Source organism: Crocodylus porosus, unplaced genomic scaffold (assembly GCF_001723895.1).
Source record: "Crocodylus porosus isolate Cpor-Errol unplaced genomic scaffold, CroPor_comp1, whole genome shotgun sequence".
Lineage (NCBI taxonomy): Eukaryota > Metazoa > Chordata > Crocodylia > Crocodylidae > Crocodylus > Crocodylus porosus.
This window is the reverse complement of record NW_017728918.1, coordinates 81,130,062-81,156,317: the sequence shown is the minus strand read 5'-3', so window position 1 is coordinate 81,156,317 and position 26,256 is coordinate 81,130,062. Positions and strand designations below refer to the sequence as shown.

The 26,256-nt window shown below is 39.1% G+C and overlaps 1 protein-coding gene across 1 annotated transcript in view; it reads right to left on the bottom strand.

Moving 5' to 3' along the window:
- Positions 1-26,256, bottom strand: part of GRIK2 (glutamate ionotropic receptor kainate type subunit 2) — a 654,323-nt gene that overhangs the window by 47,442 nt on the left and 580,625 nt on the right. The window contains exon 14 of the mRNA XM_019537811.1: positions 14,574-14,799. Coding sequence (XP_019393356.1) covers positions 14,574-14,799 — 226 coding nt within the window. The remainder of the gene's footprint in view (positions 1-14,573; positions 14,800-26,256) is intronic.

Sequence of the window (26,256 nt, the reverse complement as noted above, 5' to 3'; positions counted from 1 at the left end):
CCCAGCCTTGGGCTTCTTTACTTTTTATTCCATCCAGAAGAGCACACAACAACTGCAGAAACTTCCTCAGCCTGACAAACGGTTTTTGAACCCAAAAGCTTGCTTCAATTTTATTTCCAACTATTTAAGTTGATCTAATAAAAGATATCAGATTCACCCAAAGAACCTTGTCTGCCTATGGATAATAAATGCAATGCAAATATTAAATAATAATAGTTAAGGTAATGACAGAAGAAGAGCAAAAATTCTTTGTTTGGATAATCACTTCATATCTCATGTGCCATATTTGTCACTTCACTACTACTTTGTAATTGTCCATTTAAATAAAGATGCTATGAAGACTAGGCACCTGGGAATTGTCAAAGTGTAAAGTGACATTCCACAAATGTAAGGGTTCTATGTCACATGAAATTGCATACCTAGCAAATTGTGCATGGCAACACAAGAGGGCATGTGACTGGGTATCACCGTGATCCAGCAATCCTGCTGGAAGTATAAACAGTGAGGAAGGATTAGGCTGGCTCCTAGACATCAAAAATTAAAGAATCTCAGAGGTAGTATCAGAAAATGCCACTTGGTTTTGCTTGTGTGATTATTAATTACTACTACTGATAACAATGACTGAAACCACTGTTGATGGCTGGCAGAAGAAACTTGCATTTAGGTTCCCATTTTCCCTTGCTTCCCCACCCGTAACTCCTGTCTTTCTTCTACTTGATTTGGGTAAAGTGAGTTTCGTAGCCCAGACAGCTATGTATGCACTGAAAAGCAAAAGCAGAAGTGAGAAGCCAGAAAAGGGAAGCCTGGAAATGTTCAAATAGCAGCAGAAAAGGGGCTTCTCCAAACATAAAAATAATGAAATCCCTGATTCTTGTGACATCTGTGAAAACAAAAAAATCCTGAAGTGATGATTATATGTCATAGGAATAAAGCAATGCTACACAAATATAATACTATAGCAAATCCCTGTTTTCAGCAACACTGAAAACTGTAGTCAAATATTGCAAGCCTTTGGATAGAAAAGGACTTGGAAGAGAAGGGCCTTATGACAGTCACAGAGAGATCCAGATTTGCTTTTTTCCAACAAATAATCAAGTCTTTTGATTCCACTTAAAGATCAAAAAATAGATCAAGATAAAAATGGACCTAATAAATTGTTAAACAAATTTCCACCCATGATCTTTACAACTACATGAACTCTAGCTAAATCATTTTTTTAATCCTTTAAAAATGTAACCTTTCATTTCTTTGTTCTGAATAGAAACAGGACTGGAAGTATCAAAATACAATTCAAATAGCTTCCCCTAGGACATGCCCATAACCAACTAAAAGCAGGAAATGCAAAAAATCTCTAGTGAAATGTCCAGCCTACTTTTCCAGACCACTAAATACATGGGTTGCACAAGAATCCAAGCTACACTTTTGACCTTTACGTGGTTCATATCCCATTAATTCTTACACTAATAAACACACATTAAGGAAAACACAATGTATCATTTAGAATTAGCTAGTTTTACAGTATCCCTGTTTTGACTGGATGAAGGTTATATTAGCTATGCTTCAGTAGGGCATAACATTTAGGCTACTAAGAAATAAGTTTTAAATCTAGGGCCTTCAATATTATCTTCTAAATATTAATATTGTGCATTCAGAACCAGGAATTTCAATTCATTCCTGGCTGAGAAGATGAGGATAAGTTTTGTCTTTATGAATTTAAGAATATTTTGGGAAGACTAGAACTATTTCATGTGAACTTAAGTAAGGGCAATCCCAACTTCAGTTGTCTTAAATTTACTTGAGCAAGATGAGGGGCAATTAAAACTATTGGCAATGAGAATAAATGTCTTTTCACATCTGTCAGTTAAGTCATTGTATAACTAAAACTACAGGTGGTCTAGGCCATATAGGGTAACCATATGTCCCATCTTAGCCAAGACAGTCCTGGATTTCAGGGACTGATCCTGACCAGCTGTTAGGAATTATAATGGGTGTTCCAGAAGTTCAGGGGCATGGGGCACAGTCTGGCTGGGGGCTGGAGTAGCGTGGAGTGCCTTGCAGGTGGGCAGGCGGGCAGGCACTGCTGCCTGCCCGGCACACAACCCTGCCCTCATCAACTTGTGAGACTATGGGAAGGGAGGGCAGAGTCCTATATTTCCAGGATTTCCACATGGTCTGCCTACATATAAAAGTCCAAGACATGGTGAATATAGCATGGACTGCTATTCTAGTAGTGAGCATTAGGCAGTAACATAAGTTGCAGACATTATCCCTAGGCAAAGCTAAGCTTCAGCTAAGTAAAGATAACATTTACCAGCTCCACTGTCTTTTTAGTAATGCTGAAAGCATAAAGTCATATGTATTCTCAAGTGTAATCCTTGGCTTGAGAAGACACATCTGACAAAATAAATACCTCCAAAGACATGGTAATAAAAATCAATGGAATGTGGCAACTCCTACCTCAAAAACTATAAAGGAGGGAGAAGTTAAGTTGATAATTGAAAGGCAAGCTTTACAATATTATAAAACAAGGCTATAATAAACACATACAAAATATATATTTTATTTTCCTTCTAGCCCCTCTTCTTCAAAGAGAACTGAAAATCTAGACAATTGATGGGCTCTTTGTTATAATTTTCTTCCCCTTTTCATTAGCCTATATGAAAAACTAAAAAGTTAGAGAGGTACCATTTTCTCTGGAGAAACAGTTTGGGACCTTTCATACTGCCTAAACTACTGAGGTTTGTGCACAGCTGATGGTTTAATTCATCTACAAGTTGCTGTTTTACAATATAATATTGTGGCATGTATTTAATAATATTTTCTCAGTTACAAGATACAGGAAAATTTCCTAACTTTTTTCCCCTTACAATGTTACTCTAAGCCAAATGTCATTTCACTATTGTAATACATTTTATTTTTCAATAGCTATTCTTGGTTATTGTGACTTGATAAATCTCTTCATTTGCTATTTCACTATTAGTAATACTGACTAACCCAGATGCCATAAGAATCATGGTTATTACCCCTTTAACCTGATTAATTAGGCAATATCTGAGGTCTTTCAGGTTGTTTATGTTAAGTTGAAAAACTGGTGCTATTTATTTGATGCAATTGTTTGCTTACAAAAAATGTACATAAAGTCCTATTTCCCTGACATGGTAGAAACATCTATATTCTATTACCCTCTGTGTATCATAATGACACTAGGGAAGTTTTTGCTCCATTTGGAGCAAGAGTCTAGGCTATGACCCAGGGTCATACAAGTGGCCTTTTTGGTGTTTATGCACAATTTGCTATTCTATTACCACCTATTACCCAAGCAACATAGATGAACAAGCATAGTAGGCTACCCACTGCCTCAGCTTCTACGTAACATATGCACATGAACATACAGGCACAAGTCACAATTATAGCCAAATGAAAAAACATGTCTAGCAGGCATTAGATGGCAGAGGAGAAGGAGGAGGACCCTTACATATTTTAGCCCCAGCAGATAATTTCTCACATGTGAAACAGGAGACCCCCTTACCAACAACTTGTGTGAACCTGCCTCTGTTTAACTTCCCAGAACAGGCCCTATGCTCTATCCTGGTCTTTTGCTCCCAATAGAGCTGAAACTTCCCTAGTTCCCTTCAGCCATTTCATCCAGATACTATTAAATGTAATGGGCAATAGCTTAGCTTGAAAAGAAAAGCTGAAGAGAGGCCTGAAAAATATGTAATCCATGGTGTGGTGGTCAAAACACTTTGTTGGGAAGTCAGACCTCACTAAGTGATAGGACCTAAAAAGCTGGGCCCTTCTGTTTTTTGGAAAAGTGCCCTAAGCACTCAGATATTGGGCCTACAACATGGGAGGACTCACCACTTTTTCCTGGACTTCTGTCACTGTACATAGGCATACAGCTCTCCAGCCAGTGGATAGCTATGAAGCATGCACAATGTAGGGGGATAACTATTAAGCATTCACACATCCATGCTGCAGGGGAATATCAAACTGTGCATAAGTGCCAAAAACACTATTTTTGTGGCTTGGTAAATTTAGGGTAAAAGAATTCTGTCTAAGAAATTCTGCTGTTGTCATATCCTTCTGTTCCCTTACTGGATAAGCTTCAGACTTGTAAATCTGTTGGATAGCAATGAATATTGATTGTTCCACTCCATCTCAGACAATGGCTCAATTGTTTCAGTGCCAGTGTGTGCCATTAGTGCCTCCACAAGATACTGCTTTATAGTGGGGGTGGGTCTTTCCTAGCATCAAAGAATCATATTTCCCTTACTGCATTCTGTCCACATGTTACAAAATAGGGATTTTCTTTTAGACAAGCTAAGATTTCTACAATCTCAAAGTATCCAGAAGTTTTAAAACTTTGATATAACTCCAGAACTTTCTTTCTCAGTGTATCTGGAACAACCTGATGATACCTGTATTTATTTCTATCTCCTATAAATCTTTAAATTTCAAGCTTCCCCATTATGAACAGGAAGCTTTTACTCCCATATTCTAAGGTAAAGCTACATTCAGGTTGGCTCAGTTTCCAAATGACTTTTTCCAATCGGTTTCCAAATGACCTTTTCCAATCACACTATTCCAGTTCCATAATCTGATCTCAGGGAAGATTTTAGCTGTTCATGCCCAAGCATTTCAATCTTTCCTTTTCAATCTGTCTATTTTTATATAAACCATCAAAAGAAAGAGAGTATGGTATTCTACAATGGTAAGCAGCAACCTTGTATCTAATTCTCTTGCAAGCCCATGTCTATTCTTTTGGTAACACAAAAACCAGTATTCCAGTGAGTGAACTAAGAATATTTGCACTTCCATGAATTCCATAAATTATACATCTCTTCCTAAGTACATTCATCCCACTGAGTTACCAATTCCTTTTTACTCCCCTGCTTAGGGTGCATACAACTGATCTCCCGATAAGACTATCAGAACAAGCCAACAGTATTACTATAATTATTCCCAAACTTTTGTAGGACTGTGAAATACTAGTACTTCAGCATTTATTCACACACTTAAAAACTGTTGCTTGGAATTCTTGAATCTAAAGGGTCTTAAGGGTCTGCATTAACTACAACCTTTCTCCCATAAAAGCAGTGGTAATTTTTTCCTGTAGATTTGACCATTGCCAAGAATCCTTTGTTAGACAATAATTTATCTTGCAAGAAATTAAATTTGCTGAAATAATAACCATTCTCTAAGGTCTTCTTGTTCTTCTATCAATAGTCTCCCAGAATATAAGCAGGAGTATCTGTCTCCAGTATGAAAGGGATTTTGAAAAATAAAGAAAGCAGAGGTTACCAGAGTCTCTTGCAAGTCAGAAGGTGCTAAATATTAGCGTTCTGGGCACTGAAATGGCACTCTCCTCATTCACCTTTTTAAATTGTTTTGCAATATTAGCCTTTCATCCAGATAAAGGCAACAAACTCAGCAAAGTATACTATCTGACACCATTGCCATTAGCCTCTAAAATGTGACAAGTGCACTGCACAAACTAAGATCCATCACTTAAAATGGTAATAAGTTTTTTCCTGCTATGAAAACAGTTCTTAAGCTTTCCTTCTGCTCTACTTCAGCTTGTCAATACCAGCTTTTAAAATATACTATGAATAACTGGAATGAACCTACTGTATCAGTCAGTGTGTCATCTATTCATAGAAAGGTATAACAGTCATGTAAAATGACTTCATTTAGCTTCATAAAATCCAGAGAATATGATACTGCCACTTTTTTCCTTAATCAGTTCTATGGGTGTGGTACAAAGGCTGGACGAAGTTTTAATTATTATGGGATACTGAGGAAATTACTCAGGAAGACATGTCTCTTCTCCCTTTACTAGTGTATGATAAGGTTGACTTCTCTAGTATCAATGTTGTACTGGACCAGTGCTGTATAATTTGTATCTTTCTAATATGATTTGAACAAGTCCAGTAGAAACAAGATCAGTTTTATTTTATACCAGCATTTTCTAGTTCCATTAGATCCCATTTTACAAACAGGATTCATTTTATCGATTTTTGCAGCTTGTTTGGATACTTAAGGAAACAAATAGGATTCATTTCTTTCTAATGAAAGTATTTTTAGCAGCTAAAATTTTACCAAGAACACTGGTCTCAGTGAAGGTTTTAATCTAGTCCCCTCCTAACATTTACTCTAAAGCCACCACAACATGTAAACTTTTTTTAAGGATTCTGTCCCAGTGGGCAGAAACCTTGCTCATTGTAAGATAAATTCCTACTGGAGGTTGTTTTTTTTTTCAACTAGGTCACATTTTTAAAGGCATTTCAACACACTGGATATACTAGCTTTTGTACCAGGCTGATGAAGAATGCCTTGCATTTAAAAGCTTGTTGGTCCAATAAAAGTTATCATCCCCAAAAATTCCTTGTATCTAGACTTTATTACAAGTCATTACTCATAATGAAACTCAAACCCATTATCAACTGAACCCATCTCTCAGCTATCCAGAATTATTACACACATTCCAAACATTGAATATTTAAACTCAATTTTCTCAATTTTTGGAAGGTTGTTCAATCCCTAGTCACTGTCTGCACTGGAGACTGATTAGACGATTCAATTTAAATCCCATATTTCCTAGGCCTTGCAGCATGTCTGGTTTGTGAGAGCCTACATGTGCAAATGCTCTGGAGGGGATTTACTCTAGAGTAAACCCACCCTGGGCAGGTATTTACAAGTGCAGGGACACAGCAGCAGATGTGTGCTCATGGCAGCAGTCTGCTGCCACACTTGCCAGCCCTGCATTAGCTCCTGCAGCTGCCTGGGGAAGCTCTAAGCTCCCCTTGGGTGCTAGCCCAGGTTCTGGCAGGGAGCATGGGGCCAAGATATAGCTGTCTCCTGGTTGGGGCTGGGACATTGCTCCCTGCCCCCAGGAGTTGCCTGCTGCCAGGGCAGGATCTGCCAGTGATCATAATTGTGGGGCCAGGGATGGGAGATTTTTATCTTCCAGCCTGAACCCTGGGGCCAGGGATCAGAGATTTTTATCTCTCAGCCTGAGATCCCCAGATAAGAATCTGGCATCCCCTGCTCCCCAACTGTAATTGCAAAGCAGGGGCTGCAAGCTCCCTGCTGCTATGGCAGGGGGGCATTGTCCCCACCTGGGTTTCACTGGCAGAGCCTGCCCCAGCAGCAGGCAGCTGCCAAGGGCACAGAGCAATCTCCTGCCCCCTGCTGCCTGGGAGCACATTTGCTCCCGGTCAGATGTCTATACATACACTATTGTGCAGTAAGAAATCTCAAGTAAATTTGCTGCTTGCATTTGTAGGTAGCAAATTTTCTCGCAATGAGAGCCAATTACTTGTTCAGTAAGCATCTGCATGTGTAAATGACGATGCTTACCACACAATAATTCAGTCTAATCTTGAGTAGATGACCCACTGACTGCCAGTTTTATACATTTTCAGATTAATGGTCAAACAGCAGGTCTGTCATTTAATTAGACCTACAAAAAACTATAGGGATCATTCTATATTTTCACACTTTTCCTCTTGACCTTGATGTTCCTCTCCTTATCTCCAGCTGGATGAATGACTTCAGTTAGCCATTTGTGATATTCTGACCTTAACTACCTTATGTTTATAATGATGGCTAGAAAATGGTATTTGGAGGTTTGCTTTTGGGCATTGGCTTATAGGTAAACTAGATATGTATTAGAACAACGGTCCAGATGGGTGGCAAGGGTTAAATGGTTTCTAAAAGCCTGTTTGCAACAAAGTTTCCTTGAAGACCACTGGGTCTTAAACCAGTAGACACACAGGCTGGGAAACTGAAGACACATACCACACTGTTCCATAACATGAGCTAAGGTGGCATTAGGTCACAGTGGGCAACTACAGAGCCCAAGGGATTTCTGGTTTTGGTGGATGGACCAAATTAGGAGAACAGTAAATAACCATATTCAGATGTGTGCATGTGATGGGTTTGTTGGAATAAAGGAATATGCTGACAGTACAGAATATGTACAGTATGACAACCACAGGGAAACTAAATCAATAATGCCTGGGAATGAAATGCCATGACAGAGGAGAAAGAAAACAAAAGGAGAGATTTCAGAGCAGCAAAGGGTCTCTGAGAGGAGAACTTGAGGCCACACCACCTGCCCATCTCACCCAACCCACTGGAGGTAGGGGGGGTGGGCCTCAGCCCTCAACCTTGAGGTTGCTGACATCTGACATTCATGAGAGAACCACAGAGTGAAGCTTGGCTCAACAGGGATATTAGAGAACTTTTGAAAAAAGGACACACGCAGGCAATGGAAAAAAAGGATCAGCAACCAGAGAAGATTTCACTTGTATAACTAGGTTCTGAAGGTATAAGATATGGAAAGCCAAAGGAGGCATGGAGATCAAGCTAGCAGCTGAAATTAAAGACAGCAAAAAGTGCTTCTATGGGTACATGGGGAAGAATAAATATAGGGAAGTCAACAGACAACATGAAATTAGCCCTGACCTGGTGAGGGTCTTTTTTTAAAGTCCACTGGGCCAGACAAGAGTCCTAAACTGGCTAAACTCATAGGAGGGACTTTGGCAAAGATATTTGAAAAGTCATGGAACTCAAGAGTGATCCCAGATAACTGGAAGAGGGCCAATGTAGTATCCATCTTTAAGAAAGGGAGGAGGGATGATCCTGCAAACTATAAACTGGTCAGTCTGGCTTTGGACCTAGGGAAAACTTTTGAAATTTTTTTTAAGGAGGCCATCAATCACAAGCTTGTAATTGATAAGGTATTAAGAAACAACTAGCATGGTTTTGTGGAGGTAGATCATGCCTAACAAACCCAGTGTCCTTTTATAACCAGGTAACTAACCAGCTAGACAAGGGACATGAGGTAGACATCATTTACCTAGACTTAGTAAGACCTTTGATTCTGTCTCCCATGAAATTCTCTCAACTAAACTGGAGGGTACTGGCCTGGACAAGCCTATGATGAGGTGGGTGGATAACTGGCTTAGAGGGTTGTAATCAATGGGATAGCCTCATCCTAGAGGGCTGTCTCCAGTGGTGTCCCACAGGGATTGGTGCTTGGACCCATGCTTTTTAACGTATTTATTAATGATTTAGATGAAGGGGTAGAATGCTCAATGATTAAGTTTGCAAATGATACCAAGCTGTGGGGGAATGCAGGCACAACAGAGGATAAGGTAGCAATTCAGGATGGCCTAGACAGACTGGTTTTATGGGCTGATCAGAATCAGATGAGGTTCAGCATGGGAAAATGCTGTGTTCTTCATCTGTGTAGGAAGAACCTTCACCATAACTATAGGACAGGTGGTAGCCCACTGACTGGCACAGCATCTGAATGGGACCTGGGGGTCACAATTGACCAGAAGATGAATATGAGCCAACAGTACGATGAAGTCACCAGCAGGGCCAACAGAACTCAGGCATGCATCAGCCAATGTGTTGCCAGCAGATCCAGAGAGGTGGTTTCCCCTCTCCAATCAGTGTTGGTGAGGCCGCAGCTGGAATACTGTGCCCAATTTTGGGCCCCACAGTTCAAGAAGGATGTGGGTAAGCTCAAGACGGTGCAGGAAATGGCCATCTGCATGATCAGGGGCCTGGAGGGTAGGCCCCATATTAGGAGAGACTCTGGGAACTAGGCTTGTTCAGTCTGAGTAAGAGGAGGCTGAGCGGTTACTTGATAGCCACCTATAAGTATGTCGGGGGGAGTACCAAGATCTTGGGGAGCAACACTTCAGGAAGGCACCCATTGGGAGGATGAGGACCAATGGACACAAACTAACACAAATATGATTTATACTGGACATAAGGAAGAACTTTTTCTCTGTAAAGGTAACTGGAACCTGGAACACACTCCCAGCAGCTGTGGTGTGGTTGCCATCTTTGGAGGTGATCAAGAGGAGGCTGGATAAGCACCTCATTGAGCTCATTAACCTCCTGCCTGTGGCAGGGGCACGGACTTGATGACCTTCCAGGCCTCTTCCAGTCTATTGATTACATGATTTTATGATTCCCTTTGATACTGCTCTAGGAGTAGTAAATATAGAATTGGGGAGGTTATTTTTGTTTGCTTTGCGTGCATTTTCTTATCTGCTATCACTGTGAATCAATAAAAATTGCCTATTATTGAATGGAGAAGTTGTGGTCAGTATCAGGTTTTGGGTCTGCCTGGAGTAAGTTATCTGAGTCATAAATCCAGTGCCAACATATAACAGCCCTTTTATTTGCCAGGTTTTTCTTTTCTAGAATACTAATATTTAACTGAACTTGTTCTCTCAGGTTTTTTTTTTTTTTAATATTTCCAATTACCTTTGTTTTACAATCTGAAATGATCATTTTTCCCTTAATCATTTTTAAAAAATCATGAACCAGATCTGAATTCTATCTTCCATCTTATCTATTAGACAAAATGTACTTACAGGTTCAATTTCCCTCATCAGTAGATGTACCATGTCCTGGTTCATGGCACTGGGAAATATTCAAAGTCTGTGTTAAATTCCACAACCTTTTTGAGTCTTTCTCTCCTCCTTTTACTGATCTTGATCTGCAAGTCCAAGCTTAGCTGAATTTCTACAGATTGGTCCATTACCTAGTTCAGAGTGATGGCTGGTTCCAAATCACTTATCAAGGGCTTGTTCCCAACTCTCTTTTCTGAGAGAAAACCCACCATCAGAGTTAAGAACTAGTTTGCTGCTATCAATCCTTCATTTCTTTTCATCTTCCCAAGCTGTCACTTGAGTTATGGTTGTGACTAGAACCAAATAACTGGAAATTATCAAAGTAGAACCTTTTTGTTTTGCAGTAAGTTTCAAGTTTTCAAAATGTATTTTCATTCTTCATTGGAATGCAAACAAAACGTTTCTCACATGTTTGCAAAAATGTGGATTCTAAGTTTAGCCACATATTTGGGATGCCAGTATAGGCAGAGCATGGTGGTCAAAGCACTGGCATGTGCCTGTGCATATATGAACATGTTTATTCTTTCACTTGGTTCAAGTTCCTGGGTTTCCTGATTTACAATTCTTAATTCCAGAGACTTCAACCTGTATTTCCCACACAAGTATTCTAGCCACAAAGCTAGTGAATACAAGTTTCTTGTTATCCAAATGCAAATGTCAACTAGTATTTTGGCTTCAACAAAACAGCATACTTCATCAAAAATATTCCTTCAAGAACCTCAACAAAAAGGCTTGTATGGAGTTTCACTCTCAAAGATGGTAAGGTTTTGAATTATTTAATCTGGGACAATCCAACCTCTGCCTTCTGAGTCTCTCGATTTACAAACATGGAAGAAAACTGTAGACTTTTTTATTCTTGCCTCTCATTAGCACTCTGTGGCTGCCCAAACAAAGATTTAATCTCCATCTGCAAGTCAATGTTCAGCCTTTTCTAAGATGCATTTAGATGCTTTATCTTTAGATCTTTAGTTCTTATAAAACCTTTCATGAAGTCTCTGCCTCTTTTTATCAGAACTTGCTTTAATTCATTTTGCTAATTTTCTAGTTGTCTTCTTTTACTTCATTTTTGCCATGTATGAGTTCTGCATGCATATCCATTATTTGCTTCACCCTAGTTCAACAAGAATACTGGTTTACAATTTCTCTCTAGGTCAATGGGAACCTATTATATACTAACCTATTATATACTGCTCTTTTCAATATGAGCCAATATTTACAGGTTTGCAGATTGTTTTCATTAGGAAGGAAAATTGATAATGGAGTCCAACATTTTCTACAATTCTCTTTATTTACAAAGAATGGATATAGGTTCCTGTTTTCCTGAATAAAATAGGAATCAGATAGTCAGAAATGGTTTCTTTAGGAACTTTTTCCAGGCAGTATTTTCACAAAAGCTCTGTCTCCACTTTTCTCAGTCACATTACAAATTAATTTCTAGCTTCATCTTCGTTGTTCTGATTACTGACTGTAGCTCTAGTGTTTCTGATGGTTTTTTCATATATGCTTCTTTATAGTATCTGCAGTTAAATCAACTCTAGTCTCTATTTTTACCATAACCTAGGACACACTGCTTGGATGAAGCACTGGCCGGAGTGGAAGGGAAGGGGAGGAGGGGCAGAGGAAGGGCCATAGAGGGGCAGACCTGGAGAGAAATAGAAAATTCCTGTGTTTTACTAGATGACATTGGAAATCAGATTCCAAACATTTATGTGCATCTGTTACAGGGGATAAGGCATGAAGCAGAATACAATTAGGTATGTGTCTGAGGTCACCTGGGATATGCAAAACTTCAATAAACTAGTTAACCTTCAAAGGAACTCACCTGAGACACGTGCGATTTCAACAGGCTAGTTAACCTTCAAAGAAACTATTCAGCTTTGATCCTAGCTTACATCAAGTAGGTCTATGTCCCACTCTTTGCTCTACTGCTGTGACAAATGTCAAGGTGCTCTTTAATACACTGGATCTGTCACTAGCATAGTGTTTTTGTATTATATGTATGGATAAATATTTTACCCAAGGGGTTTCATATACAGAAAGAAGAGGAGAGTCTTTCTAATACTTTCTTAACAACAAATACTTAAGGGATATTATTAAACAATGCTAGAGGTCCTGGGTTTGCTAGAAGATTGCAAGTTGGCTGTGTTCCATACATATAATTTGAGAAAAAAGGCTATCCAGATCAATCTGTAGTCCATAACAATACCAAATATATGTGAGCTTCTTGTGGTACTTTATATTTTATGTTTCTTTTCTTTTATTTAATCTGTTTTTCTTTGGTATTTTATTACAAAAAACAAATAAAAACACTTTGCTTTAAGAGACTTAGTCCAAAATCACCTGTTAGCATGTTCCTGAGCTGGAGTGCATGTACCCAAACCCCTGTAAGGGGTGTTGCACCTGCAGGTTGTTAAACAGCTTGTATACTAAGGGTGTGTCTACAGGTTCATTAATGCACTGTAGTTAAAGTGCATTAAGTTTAGTACTTGGATAACCAAGTACTAAATCAATGTGCAGTAACTCACACTACTGCACAGTATCACCAGTGCACAGATTTTTTTTGGATGCCAGCTGCGCAGTAACTTATTAGTACAGGTTTTGCCTGGTATGCTACTGCACTGTGTTATTAGGCTACTGAGCAGTTAGTGTCTCATGTAAAGGCACCCTACCCCAAGAATTCTACCCCAAGAAATAGCGGTAGAGGCCCAAGATCCATGCTGGTTATTTGCAGGAAGGAAACTGAAGTATTGTACCATGACAACCACTGAGACTTGCCTATACACACCCAAAACAAACGACCAAAAAGATTAATATCACTTGCTAAAAGTTTCATTTTGTAAGCATGCCCCTCATTGCTAGTTAAAGGACAGATATCAGGTAACTATATACTAAAACAGCTAAATCACCTCTTTGCACATACACTTACCCAATTTTCATATCCTTGTTACAAATACTTGCATAAGTTAGGCATATAATTGTATAACAGCTTTCCTAATATTCCTCTATATCACTATCATGATATGTGATATCACTTTCCTAGAATCCTTTTTCTAAAAGCCCTCTATATCACTACCATGAGACCAACTATGATCTGCTACAGGAATAAAGGAATCACTTAAAAGCAGAAGAATACAGCTGGGAACAAAACAGAATCACATGGACAGTTTTATGGAAAAAAAAGTCTTCCAGATCAGAATCAGAGTCTTAACAACTAATGGTTTATAGCTTGAATAAACAGAACTATAATTTCCACAGAGGGACCTATTACAATCATATTCATTTACTGAAAATCATGGAACTATACAGCTATTAATATACAGTTGTATTAAAATCACAGAACATGTATGCGGCATAAAGATAAAAGTTTTATTATTAGCTATCCATTGCTTGTACCGTAACCTTCCTTACAGTAGTACCTTCCCTTGAAAGAATTGCAAACCATTTTCCACACACAATTATTTACTGTACCTTTCTATTATGGGTGAAGTAAATGATAAGAATAAGGTATACTAGAGAAAAACAGAAGACACTCACACAACTGTCAAAATGATGAGATTTTTTATATTAAAAATAAATTGAAAGTAGAAAAAAAACTTAAGCAAGTCAGCCTGAGTAATTTCTGGACTGTGTAGGATAAATCTAGGTTACATACAGAAACTTTGCCTTTGTTTCATTCTAGTTTCTGAGCTTCTTAAAAAAGATTGCCCTTTCTAAGATTTCCCAACAACGATGAATAGCCACATTTGCTTATGCAGTCACAGCACTAATTCATTTCTAATTGCTAATAAAAAACCTACTTAATTAGCAGATTATATAATGATTTTTTTAAAAAAAATTATGAAATTAAACTCTGTTTCAGTTCATGTTTTTAGTTGCAGCAGACAGCTAAGGCAGGAGAATTAAATATGTAGGAGTCCTGTCTTTTATGCAGTAACCATTTTACCCATTTTAAGATGGATAAGATTTATAAATTCTGTCATAATATAAAACAATGTTTCACTAGGTGGAGAAAAAAGGGAGGAAATGCTAGTAGCATATGGAGAGCAGGACTGCCATACATTGGAGCTATTTTGTGCTATTGCTACAACCAAGATTAATGAACACAGAACAAATGGTTGACATATAACCTACCCATGGGAGTTCCGACGCCATAACCTTTTGAGTCTATCAGGCCTCCAATCTGTGTTAGGTTACAGTTCCGCTGTGTGACAAACTCAATGGTTGTTGACTCCATTAAAAAGGCATAATCAGAGGTGAGTACACGCTGGATACCTTCTTCATTACTTTTGACAAGCACTGACTGCCTCCTGCTACTCATAAAGGCCCACATCTTGTCGTAAGTAGAGATTTTTGATTTCTGAAACATAAAATATTAAAGTGCAATATTAATGTAAGTGCTATAGTCATAAAATTATGGACAAATTCTCAAGTAGTACAGGATTTCTAGCAATAATAATTTCTTTAATATTGTATGTCTACAGATGGGCAAGATTGGTGAATGGGCTCAGCCCCTTTTTAGACAAAATAACTTGCCAGATTTTCAAGATTGCTTATATTGGCAATTGTTCAGCTCTTTTGCAAATCTGGGGAAAAATCCTGGACCCATTTTAAATACATAGCAAATCATCCATTCACTTCAGCAATACTGCTTTGAGCAGTAGGCCTAGCATTTTCATCTCTGTCCATGTGTGTCACAGCTGGAACTGCTGAGCTTATGACTTTGAGATGTTTGAGTCTTATTTCAGTTCTTTAACCATCACTGAGTTGTTTTATTTTAAAATGACCCACAACATCTTGATTTTGAAAGTAGTCAAAGTATTTGACTGCAACCAGCACTGAGCAAGGACCTGGAATCAGGAGAACAAGAGTTCTGTATCCAACTTGGCTATTCGGCCTGATTTCTCCTTTTGATACCTCACCTTTTCCTTCAATAAAATGATGGTGTTAGTGTTTACCCATCTTAAGGCTGAAACCTATATATAGCTCTAAATTATTATGATTCCTATTCTTTTGCATCATATTTCCCTCTCTTTTATCCAAGAATGTACCAGGCCAAGATGTATAAAAAGATAATTTTATACATCTGTGCTGTACTGTGCTGTACTGTTATCTCTTAGTAAGCCAAGTGTAGAAAGCCAGTATAGAAGACTGGTATAACCAGACTTTTCAGGGAGTCACACTCTGTTCATGTCAGCCATAACCATAACTTCTTCTCCAGCTCTGGGAGAGACACTGAGCAAAGACTGACATTGCAAACCTTTCTGAATTTCAGCTGACTGGCAGCTGTAACTTCTGCCCCAAAGGAAAATTAGTGGTGGATGTGAGATATAAAGAGGAACATTTATTCAGAATAAGGATGACTTTGTATCCCTGCTGAGATACAATCCAAGGCTTATTTCAATCTGCCTGGGGACTTCAGCAAATCTATCATTCAAGCATTTGAACTAACTCCAGTAGCCAACACTAATAAAATTGAAGAGTTTTATGTCCCTCTGCAAGGGCTCACTGTTACTGTGCCAAAACATGATATGCTATTGATTGCGGAGAATTTCAGTTGTGAATGTGAAGAAAAAAGATTTTTTATAAGAATATAATGGGAATAGAGAAGAACGAACAAACAAGATTTCCTTCTGGTCTAAGAATCGAACAATTCTTGCAAACACTTGATATTAATATTACAATGTAAGGGAATACATTTGAGCTCCGTTTAACAGCTCCATGGGAAACAAAATTATGATAGCATATAGTTAAGATGGAAAAACAATGTTTTCTAATAACTGCACAACTCTGAAAGAGCCCAAATCAACATTTATTTGCTTTTCATCATTTAAGCTTGACCCCAAGTGCACAAAACAATCTTTTTTAGCCACTGTGAAATATCTTAAACAACACTGACAACTGATACATGGAATGACTGACGAAAACTATCACATTCCTGATGTGTGCAGGAAAGAAAACCCAAATGAACTACATGGGAAATGAAGTACAAATATACTGTGATGGATGTTGCAAAAGGAATCACTGGGATGAAAACGTATCGGAAATGGAAACAGTTGCTGTCTACTGATGCATTACAGTATGTGAAAAAAATGCAAGATGCTCAAAAATGAAAAGTATGCACTAAGAACCTCTACAGTAAGATGGATGAGAGAAATGATTTAATCACCTGGGGAAAAAATCCCAGTTAGATTGTAAAATGAAATAACACCATAACAAGGGAATGTTTCTAGCAAAGATGGGACACTTGCAAGAATCATTAAAACAATGAAAAATAAATCAACATCTTATGCATGATTTGTGAGACAGCAGAAGACAGAGCAAAGTTTAGAACATTAGTGCAAGGTACTATCCATCTATCTACCAAAACATGTAACCGTGAAGGACAGTGTGAAACACAGAATGACCTCACTTCATTTCTCATGCAGGAAGAAATAAAAAAAAAATATATATCTCCCTTGTACTGCTTTTATTCATCCTAGAAAAGGTAAAGATTATAGATGAAATAATGCCAGAGAAAACAGACAGCCCACTAGTGAGCACAGGTCATATATTTGCAATAGCTTTATAGTACACTATTATAAGGAGTTTTCAAAATTGCTTTATATACGACAAGGACACTTCTGACACAAAGAACAAGAGTTTGGTTTCAAAGTCACACAATCACATATAAATCTTATATTTTTCCTGTTTTTAGTAACTCTAATTGGAATCCATGAGCCAAAATATTAAAGACATCACAGGTTTGTTTGATATAGAAAATGACACTACAATATGTACACAGCACTTCTGATGGCTAAGATTCTGACATCCATAATGATAGAAGCAGACGTCACAATTTAGACGATGTTTCCATCCCCCTTTTCTGTGAGAGAATCTGATGAATTGACAAACAGGCTCCAATGACGAAGTATATTATTCTATTTTGGTTAGCACAACAAAACAGTCATTATCTGACCTAACTGCAAATCACTTTCTCCACTGGGAGTAATGTGTAGATGGGATAACGTGTGGTGACATGATTTGTTACTCTTGTGTTCCCACAGTAACACAGGAGATAATGCAGTGTAGTAAATAGGGCTCTGCAAAACAGCACCGTTTTGTTTTCACTTCCATGTTGCCATTTTGAAGGGACAGTGTTTCGTTTCGCTGTTTTGAAGCACTGTTCCACTGAGTTGTGTCAACACTGTTTCGCCGTTTCAACGCATTTCGAAATTTTGCCCTTATGCTATAATGGGGAATCATGAAAATGCCCATAACTTTGTCATTTCTTTCCTGATATGAATGAAAGCAACAGGGATGATAGCCCCTGCTGAGGCCACAAAGTCTATCAAGTTTTAAGGAGATAAGTACAGGGGTTTCTGGGAAACTGCACCTCCAACTGTTTAAAGTAAAACTCATGTCACTTGTAAGTGTGAAGGCACAGGGGGATGAAAACAGCAGGGGTACTAGCCCCTGCTGAGGCCATGAAGTCTGATAGGTTTCAAGGAGATAGGTGCAGGAGTTTCTGGGAAACTGCACCTCAAGTTGCTGACAAGCAAAACTCATGACGTGTGACTTTGTGTCTGTGTTAAGGTGCAGTGGGGTGAAAACAGCAGGCATGGCAGCCCCTGCTGAGGCCATGAAGCCTGCCAAGTTTCAGGCAGATAGGTACAGGGGTTTCTGGGAAAATGTACCTCAAACTGTTCAAAGCAAAACTTGTGTCACTTGTAAGTGTGAAGGTGCAGAGAAAGCTCAGTTCAAACAGTGCTTTTTATGTTGTTTTTCATCCCTTCCCCGGAGCACTGGGATTGGATGGGCTCTCAGGGAAGAATCACAGTCACTGGCCAGCTACACATGTCAATATTAGAGCAGTCCTCCCCCCTTTTCCTCCTCCCTCTTAGTTTCTGTTTAGCTGCAAGCAAGCCCAACTTTGAAACTTCAAGCTTTTCGAAACTTTCGAAATGTTTTGAGTGCCCTCGTTCCATTCAAAGCTGTTTGAAGCCTTTTGTTTCATTTTGTTTGTGCTGTTTCAAACTCAAAACGCATCAAAACAGCTTTGAAATGAAACACCCATCGGAATTTCGCACAGCCCTATAAAACAAGATGCCTATGCTTTGTAAAATTTGCATTAAATTGGAATACAAAACAGAAAATGGCAATGACCCTGAAATATCCTAAGTAACTGAAAAACTGGAAATGAAGAGGTTAAGAAAATCAAGAAGTTCAGTTATCTGGTGCATGAAGGCAGCTATCACAATGACAACCAGAGGAGGCTGCCAACAGCATATTCAGTGCTCATAAATTAAAGATTATTTGAAGATAACTGTGTGTGTCAGGGATCATGAGTATAAGAATGGCTAAGCCTCTGACTTAGCCTATTGCTATGCATGTCGGGGAAGACTGGAGAGGCAAGGCAGCATCTTTAGTAAAATGTTGTTATTACTATATACTGCAGTACTGGACAGAAAAGAAAAATGTCTGAGCAATGCGGCAATGTTGAATGAAATGGTGGAGAGAATAGCAGGATGCTGTGTGATTGCAAGGGATAATGTCAAAATAAAGAAAGATCAAAGGGAAGGCAAAGGAAATATGGTAGCTAGACAACATCAAACATTGTGTTTGAGAGAGCAAAAGTGGATAAATATCTAGCAGGAGTGTGTAATGCAAGAACATTTTTTTTTATAAAAGGATTTGTATTTTCCTCTTTTGCAATTTTAATAATAGAAAATATGCTTTGATTATATCATATAATTTTGTTCCTAGCTTCTAAAAAACTTTACATACAATGAACAATATCTCAGGCTCAGATATAGCCACATAACCTCTTTTAATTCAGTACAGTTGGGTGAGAATAAATGAGGGTAGAATATAGATAATTTATTGCATGCGTATCATTTTCTTTCTGGAAGAAGAAAGTAATAAAGTAACAAACAAACAAATAGTCTCTCTCTTTCCTCTCCCCTTCTCATACTGACCCAGTCCCCATTTAACACACACCCAAATGTTAGGGGCTAATTCTCATATACCGATACTTTTACATTTCATGTAAATGAGAATTTGCCCTAATAGAGGCAGCCATTTCACTGAGCTGCCTCCCTCTGGCTTGATTGCTTTCTCCTGGACCAAAATATCTTCCCCACTTGGTTGTGCTCTTCAAGAATGCACTCTGCAATGCCTTGTTTGTGGCCTAGTGGGTAAAGCATTTTGCTGGGAAATGGAAGCTGCTGGTCCAACCTGCTTCTGGCTGAGGGGTACCTGGTCCTCCTACTCCCTATTTGACTTCAAGATAAGAGGACTGTCATGATCTTCCCTCTTCCATTTTACTTCTGGGAGTTGTGCACAGAATTGGACTATCCTACTCTACCTAGGTGGAAAAAGAATTCAAACTATGCAGCTAAGATGCTTTTGAAGTGTCTCTTGGGTGAATAAAGGTGCAACAGTATTTAGTTCTAAGTGTTTTTATGCAGTTACTTTACTGTGGAACAGGCTTGAAGGTACAAGGAGAAAAAGCTAATTATGATACTTTAAAAGAGGAGGGGCTTGCTGAGGACCTACTGAATCCCTCATTATTATTTTGTCTGACCACTCTATCCTGTAGTAAGTGAAAGCTAAGCTGCAGTAATACACCACCTGTTTCATTCAGGAGAAAATTGGTAGCTTCACTAACCATAGGATAGGAGCAGACAGATGAAACAAGTTACAATGGATCAACTGACACATGTTCATGAGATGCAAGTTCTCTACTCCGTAAAACAGTATTACTTCTTTTCTCCCCACAGCTTAAATTAGTACAATTGTATTTTACCACCGGCCTTGTTAAATGTTTTACTGTGAGCCACACAAATGTTGATTGGCTTAGTGCTAGTTTGGAGCAGTCACACCTTTAAGTCTAGAAACTATCTGATTGTCCCCCACCTGCACAACTATGATTTGCCACCAGACGCCTGGTGGTCCCTTAGAGCCTTACTTCTCTATGGGCATGTTTACACGGATATTTACATACGCCTAAGCTTAACACAGCTTTGCTTACAGTGCATTAAGGTGATTTAGGCATGTGTCTACACATGGACCAGCTAATGCACATTAAGGTACTTTAAATTTAGGCACGAACAGCTCAGTCATATTAGCCCATGTGCAGACAGGCTAATGTGCATTAACGCAGTGTATGTCCATTGACACACACTGCATTAATGTGCATTAAGCATCTACACATGGGCTAATGAGACTTAGCTATTCACACCAAAATTTGATACTTGCTTTATGCAGGTATCAAATTTAGGCAGCGTTAGCCTAAACTTGCTATTTTTAAGGTGTATTAAGGGTGTACACGTGTGGACATGTGCCCTTAATGTACCTTAAAAATAGCAATTTTAGGCTAATCCCTCTTTAAAGAGGTATGTGTAATGTGTAGACATGCCCTATGATTCTCTATGCTTCTAAGGCCAAGGCTGGGAGGGCAAGTGCCAGGCTCCCCTGGGCTAGCAGAGGGAGGCTGAGGCTGTGCTTGCTGCAGGTGGGGTGGGAGCTGATGGAAGTAAAAACCAAAGTAACTCCCATGAAATCAAATTAGCAGCTGGCCCCTGGGACCATTTCCATGGGACTGAGGCTTGGCACTGGCTGCACTGGGGTGGGGGCAGCCCTGACAGGACAGCTGAGCTGCACCCAGCTTCCACTGAGGCCACTGCCCTCATGATCTGGATCTGGAGCTGGTCTGTAGTTCATTGGTAGGTGGTTGCATCCACTCCAGTGCAGAGGAAAGGAAGGAGGGAGCTTTGCAGAGAAACAGGGCTGGCCAAGACATCCTAGCTCCCCCAAAGTTGGCTATACTCTACACCTGGGAGCAGAGTCCACTCACAGCCAGCTCCTGTGTCCACATGGGCAGTGGCAGAGTAGCAAAGATTTGTGCTTGAGCATGAATCCACTTGTAGCTGCCCTGCCCCAAAACAGCAGTTTCCCCCAACCCACAGCAGCCACCACCAGCTCTCACTGTGCTGCACATGGATCAGCTGCATGGAGCAGGGCACAGCTGGAGCTGAGTGGCTCATGGCCTGCTGGAGCCTGGCCAGATCTCTAGAGCTGTCCACACTCTCCTCTGCTCCCCAGGGCTTGGCAGGGCAAGGGAGAGGAGGCACAGGGTTCAGAAGTGGCTGCCCACCCAGACAGGCTCAGCACTAGTGAGGAAAGGTGCCCCATGCTGCCATTTCTGGACCAGGGTGCTGGAGGCTGGCAGAAGTAGAAAAGCTGCAGCTCCAGTCCCTGGGCTATTCCACTAAGCAGACAGGGGTATGAGAGCACATAGAACAGGAGGGTGGAGAAGAGGATGGGACACTGCACCCTGGGATACTGGAGGACTTCAGCTTGACTGGCACATCTGTGGGGATTGGCCACACCTTAATGGAACAGGAGCTGAGTTGTATGGATCAAAGATAATCCTGCTTTATATTGGCATAACCGTGAGCTGCAGAGTGAGTGCTTTAAGTTACTTTAGGGTGTCAAGATGTGGAAAATCCAGGGGTTAAGAGCTGCAGTAGCTGCCCAAAATTAGCACATAACAAAGTCCTACTAAACAAGCTATGTCCGTACTCATGAATTTCTGGATCTCAGTAGCTTTTCTGACAGGACTATGATTGTTATAAAAAAAAAAACCCAACTTGTAAGTGGCCCTGTTTTCTAACTTTGTACTTGATTTCCCTTTCACCTAAATCTATGACACTAACTCTTCTTTGGACTCAAAGCAAAGGATGAAAGACACCTTTTCATCTTATCAGCTTGGTCTCCTGGATTTCATGACCTCAGGGTGTATTTTTTAAAAAATCTGAACTGCTGAATCCTATAAACCCTTAAGTGAACCTGCCGATTTAGTTTTTGCTGTGTCAGCAGAAAACCAATAAAACCAGTGCATACAGCACTCTCGCCTTTGTAATGGCAGTTTTCATGGTCCATAGAGCACAAATGAAGAAAGGTAGGAAAGGTGTTCTTGCCAAGAATGGAGTTACAAGGAATGAAAAATGCAGTGCTAGGAAAAATAAATTCTACTCTGCTGCCAGTTGCGCTGGCTTTTTGTTTTAGGAAACCAAAGATAGCAACATTTTACATATTAAAAAATAATTTATAGGAAAAAACTAATGAATTAACAGTTAATGCTGGATTAACTGTCATTAATAGCATTTCACTAGCTGCTTTTGACCTGGAAATAAGAAAGGGTTTTATAGCGCTGAAATCGTTAATGGATTTCAAAAAACTTCTTTCCTTTGTATCTCATGAAGTAATTTACAGACCTGTGCTGGATTATCACTTACACAATTACCCATTCTATAGGACATAGACAAGAAAGCCAAGTGAATGGTGATACCTTTCACACTAATATAGGTCTTCTGTTTCATTAATACAAAGAAGACATTATACAAATACAATTTCCTCTGCTTTTGAACAATGCCCTCTACTCAAATTGCTTTAGAAAGGCAAATGAATTCTTCACTTCTGCTCATTCTGCCTGTTGTCAAGTACAAATTAGAATTTAAGACTTGGCATGAGAACATTTGGCCTCCATTACATCCAAAGGCAGCCTTACCTTCTAAAAGCAACGAGACAATAATGTCATCAATATATGTATCACACCAAGAAGTTAAAGCTGAGAATTTAGAACAAAAAAATACTGGATTAAAGAAAAATTTCTTTATATCTGCTGAAGCATGAATTTGTCACCAATCTATGTTTAACTGTAGCAGCACTCTCCTAATATCACTATTGACACTGATGCTGTTCATGAAACACTTAATGATGAAGTTTATTACACAATATGCTAGGCACACTCTGCTGCTGCTGTGATTTGAAACAAACTCATCAGGAAGCACTAGGACTCAAACTCACAGCATTTCATAGGAAGTCTGTTGAAGACCTCAGTACATAATTAAAAAAACCCCAAAAGAGTAACCCTTTTAAAAAATGTGTTGCTTATAGTCTTTAGGACTAAATAGTGTGTCTTTATCCCAACAGTGTTTTGAAAAGGTAATTGAAACCCCACTGACAATGTATCCCCTCAGTACTGGACTAAAATATCCATCAGAACTAACTGCTAGCCATTGCATGACCATCCAAATCAGTTTAGTAGCAGCAGACTGATTTATGCACATGGTTTCTTCCCAATCATCTCCATCTCATCAGTCCTGTCATTAGAGGCATTGAAAACAGCTCATACATAAAATCTATACTGATGTTTAATACTGCTTTACAAAAGTGCTGGTACAAAATAGTGCCAATATCTAGTTTAAAGGCAGGCCACATTCACACCATATTATAGTGAGTGGGGTTTAGGTCTAGCATTTCTTTCTTTTTCTATTACAGTAAATAAATTACCAACAATACTCGAACATATGTGCTGGGTAAGAACAGCTGAGTCTCTATCTGTAATTGTCTGACCTTGGTCACTAGAAAATTGGAGTTAATTCAGGCAAACAGGACTAATGCCATATGTGGTTCATATCAAAGGTGTAGCAGAGTCTAGTGTACTGATTTGAAAAGCAGTTTGTTTGTTAGCAAACCTGTCAGGTCTTGGAATAATTCTGGCAGTTTTATCTTGAAGCATCTGTGATCTCCTAAACAAGATACTTGAGATGATAGACAATGCAACACTTAGAGTTGCTATGCTCCAAACAACTGAGAGGTTAAAAAGGAATTGCAAAGGTCTAGGATGACAGATTGCAAAAAAAGAACATGGCTGCTTTTAAACCAAGATGATTGTGAAGGAATAGATCAATCAGTTTCATGTAGTTATAATATTACTGTTCCACTTCAACCCACAGCTCAGCTTTGCACTTTCAGTCCCTTGCATTCTGAAGCTCTCTCTAGGAACTACTGCCTCACTACCAGAGACAATGGCAGAAGTTTATGGCCATAAATATAGTCAGATGACTAACAAACATAAGCAACACATCTGAAAAGCAGTAGTCCGAGACCTCTGAGGTGAGAATATGTAACAAAAATTAACCCATTGTATTTATAGGTACTATGTAAAATATTAAAAGCCTAGTCTCTGAGGTTGCCTGTACACATGCTGGACACCTGCTTCAACGTGTTCTGATTAGATAATAATTTGAAAGCGAATTCTAAACCAGCTGTACTAAATATATCACAGGACTTGGAGAGCTCAAACGATGCATATTTTAGTCATATATAAGTTAAAGTATCTAGATAGCTCTAGCTAAAAATCTTATCATTGCATCCTTCCTCAACAGCAATGTGTTTTTAATATACCTCAGTTTATTAAGTTATATTAATACATTTGTATCTTGTAGGCATTTGTATCCTGTGGGCTTCTCTAGATGGGCTTTTGTTGTCAGAGGAGCTCCTCAACCAGTCCACGCAAATGAAATAGAGTCCCCGAACAAACAAAATAAGCAACAAAAAAACCCTGTTGTGTTGTTCTGTTTGGGGCACTGACCCTGGCACAACAATCTGATTTACTCCATGTAGCCCGCCCCTTGCCTCTGATTCACAACAGTTGCATCACAGTTCACTGCTCTGCTGCTCTTCTCTCCAGTGATTTAAGCTTTCAGGAAGCCACTCCCCTATTAGCAGCATGCTCACAGCTGCAGCTATTCAACATGACTGAATGCCCCTTCTTAAGGAGACAGGCCACCTTGCTATAGTTCCGAAGGAGCTTTTTTCTGCAGATAGAGAGCTGCACAAGTGGCTTGGAATATTATGGTTCTGATTTTTGTTTTCACCCGTCCCTTTTTCTCTTAACTAGAAAATCAGGCTTGATGGCCCAATGGATCGATCCAATATGGGAAGTTCTGTGTTCTATTTTTTGGGGTGAATATTGCTTGCACTGTTCCACCATATGGCAGTTCTCAGGACTCTGATTGTGCTGATGATTCGATAGTATTTTCAGAAGTATTGAGGACACCAGGCATTTCTTTCAGGGCAGTGCTTTGAACTTTACTAAATGTGCATGCTGCATTGCTGTATTAAACTGTAAGTAAAGAAGATTGTCAATGTAATGTCAAAAAGTCATTTTGCTATTGATCTGGTATCACACTGATGGCAAAGTTTTTGAATGACAGTATGAGTGGATGATAAATTAATATGTTTGCTAGCCTCACTGCCAAAATAGTTGAATCTCTTCCTGGTGCCACTAAATTATTCTGAGTAGATTCCAAGTGACAATGACATGTCAGTTCCTTAACCAAACTGAGTTTGTTCCTCATTTTATTATATAATTATTACTTATGAAAAAATAGATAAACAATTTTATAAAGAGGATATGCAGTACATGTATGCATATGATAATTGCTGGGTGAATGACTGCCTTTAAAGTACTTTTATTTTATTTTTTAAACAACTAGATGTATAGTTAGCAACTGTAACAAAAAAAAATGCCATCACTATCCAAAAGAAAACATTATAAACTATATGGTTCAAAATCACATTTTAGGGCTATAACTGATTACAAAAATCATCAAAACAGTAAAAAAAAGCTAAGAGAATTTCCTTTACAAATTGAACTTTGTCACTAATGTTTCTTTAGTGTCCTTGTCATGTGACAAAAAAAAATCACACAGCTTCTTTCGTAACACTGGATGCTTGTACATGGGATGATGTCATGATGTACACAAGACAAAAAGTTCCCTTTGTGTGGCTTCATAGCCTCCCATATTACACATACACAAGTTTTGGGGTTTTAAATGAGTCTGCATCATTGCAAACTAAACTGCATCCCAATGTAGGTTAGTTCGCAATGTTGCAACTTGGACTGTTGAAGCCATTAGTCAGCTCATCCTCTGGCTGTGAGAGAGGTGGGCAGGCTCTTCAGAAAAAAAGGATCGGGCCTTTC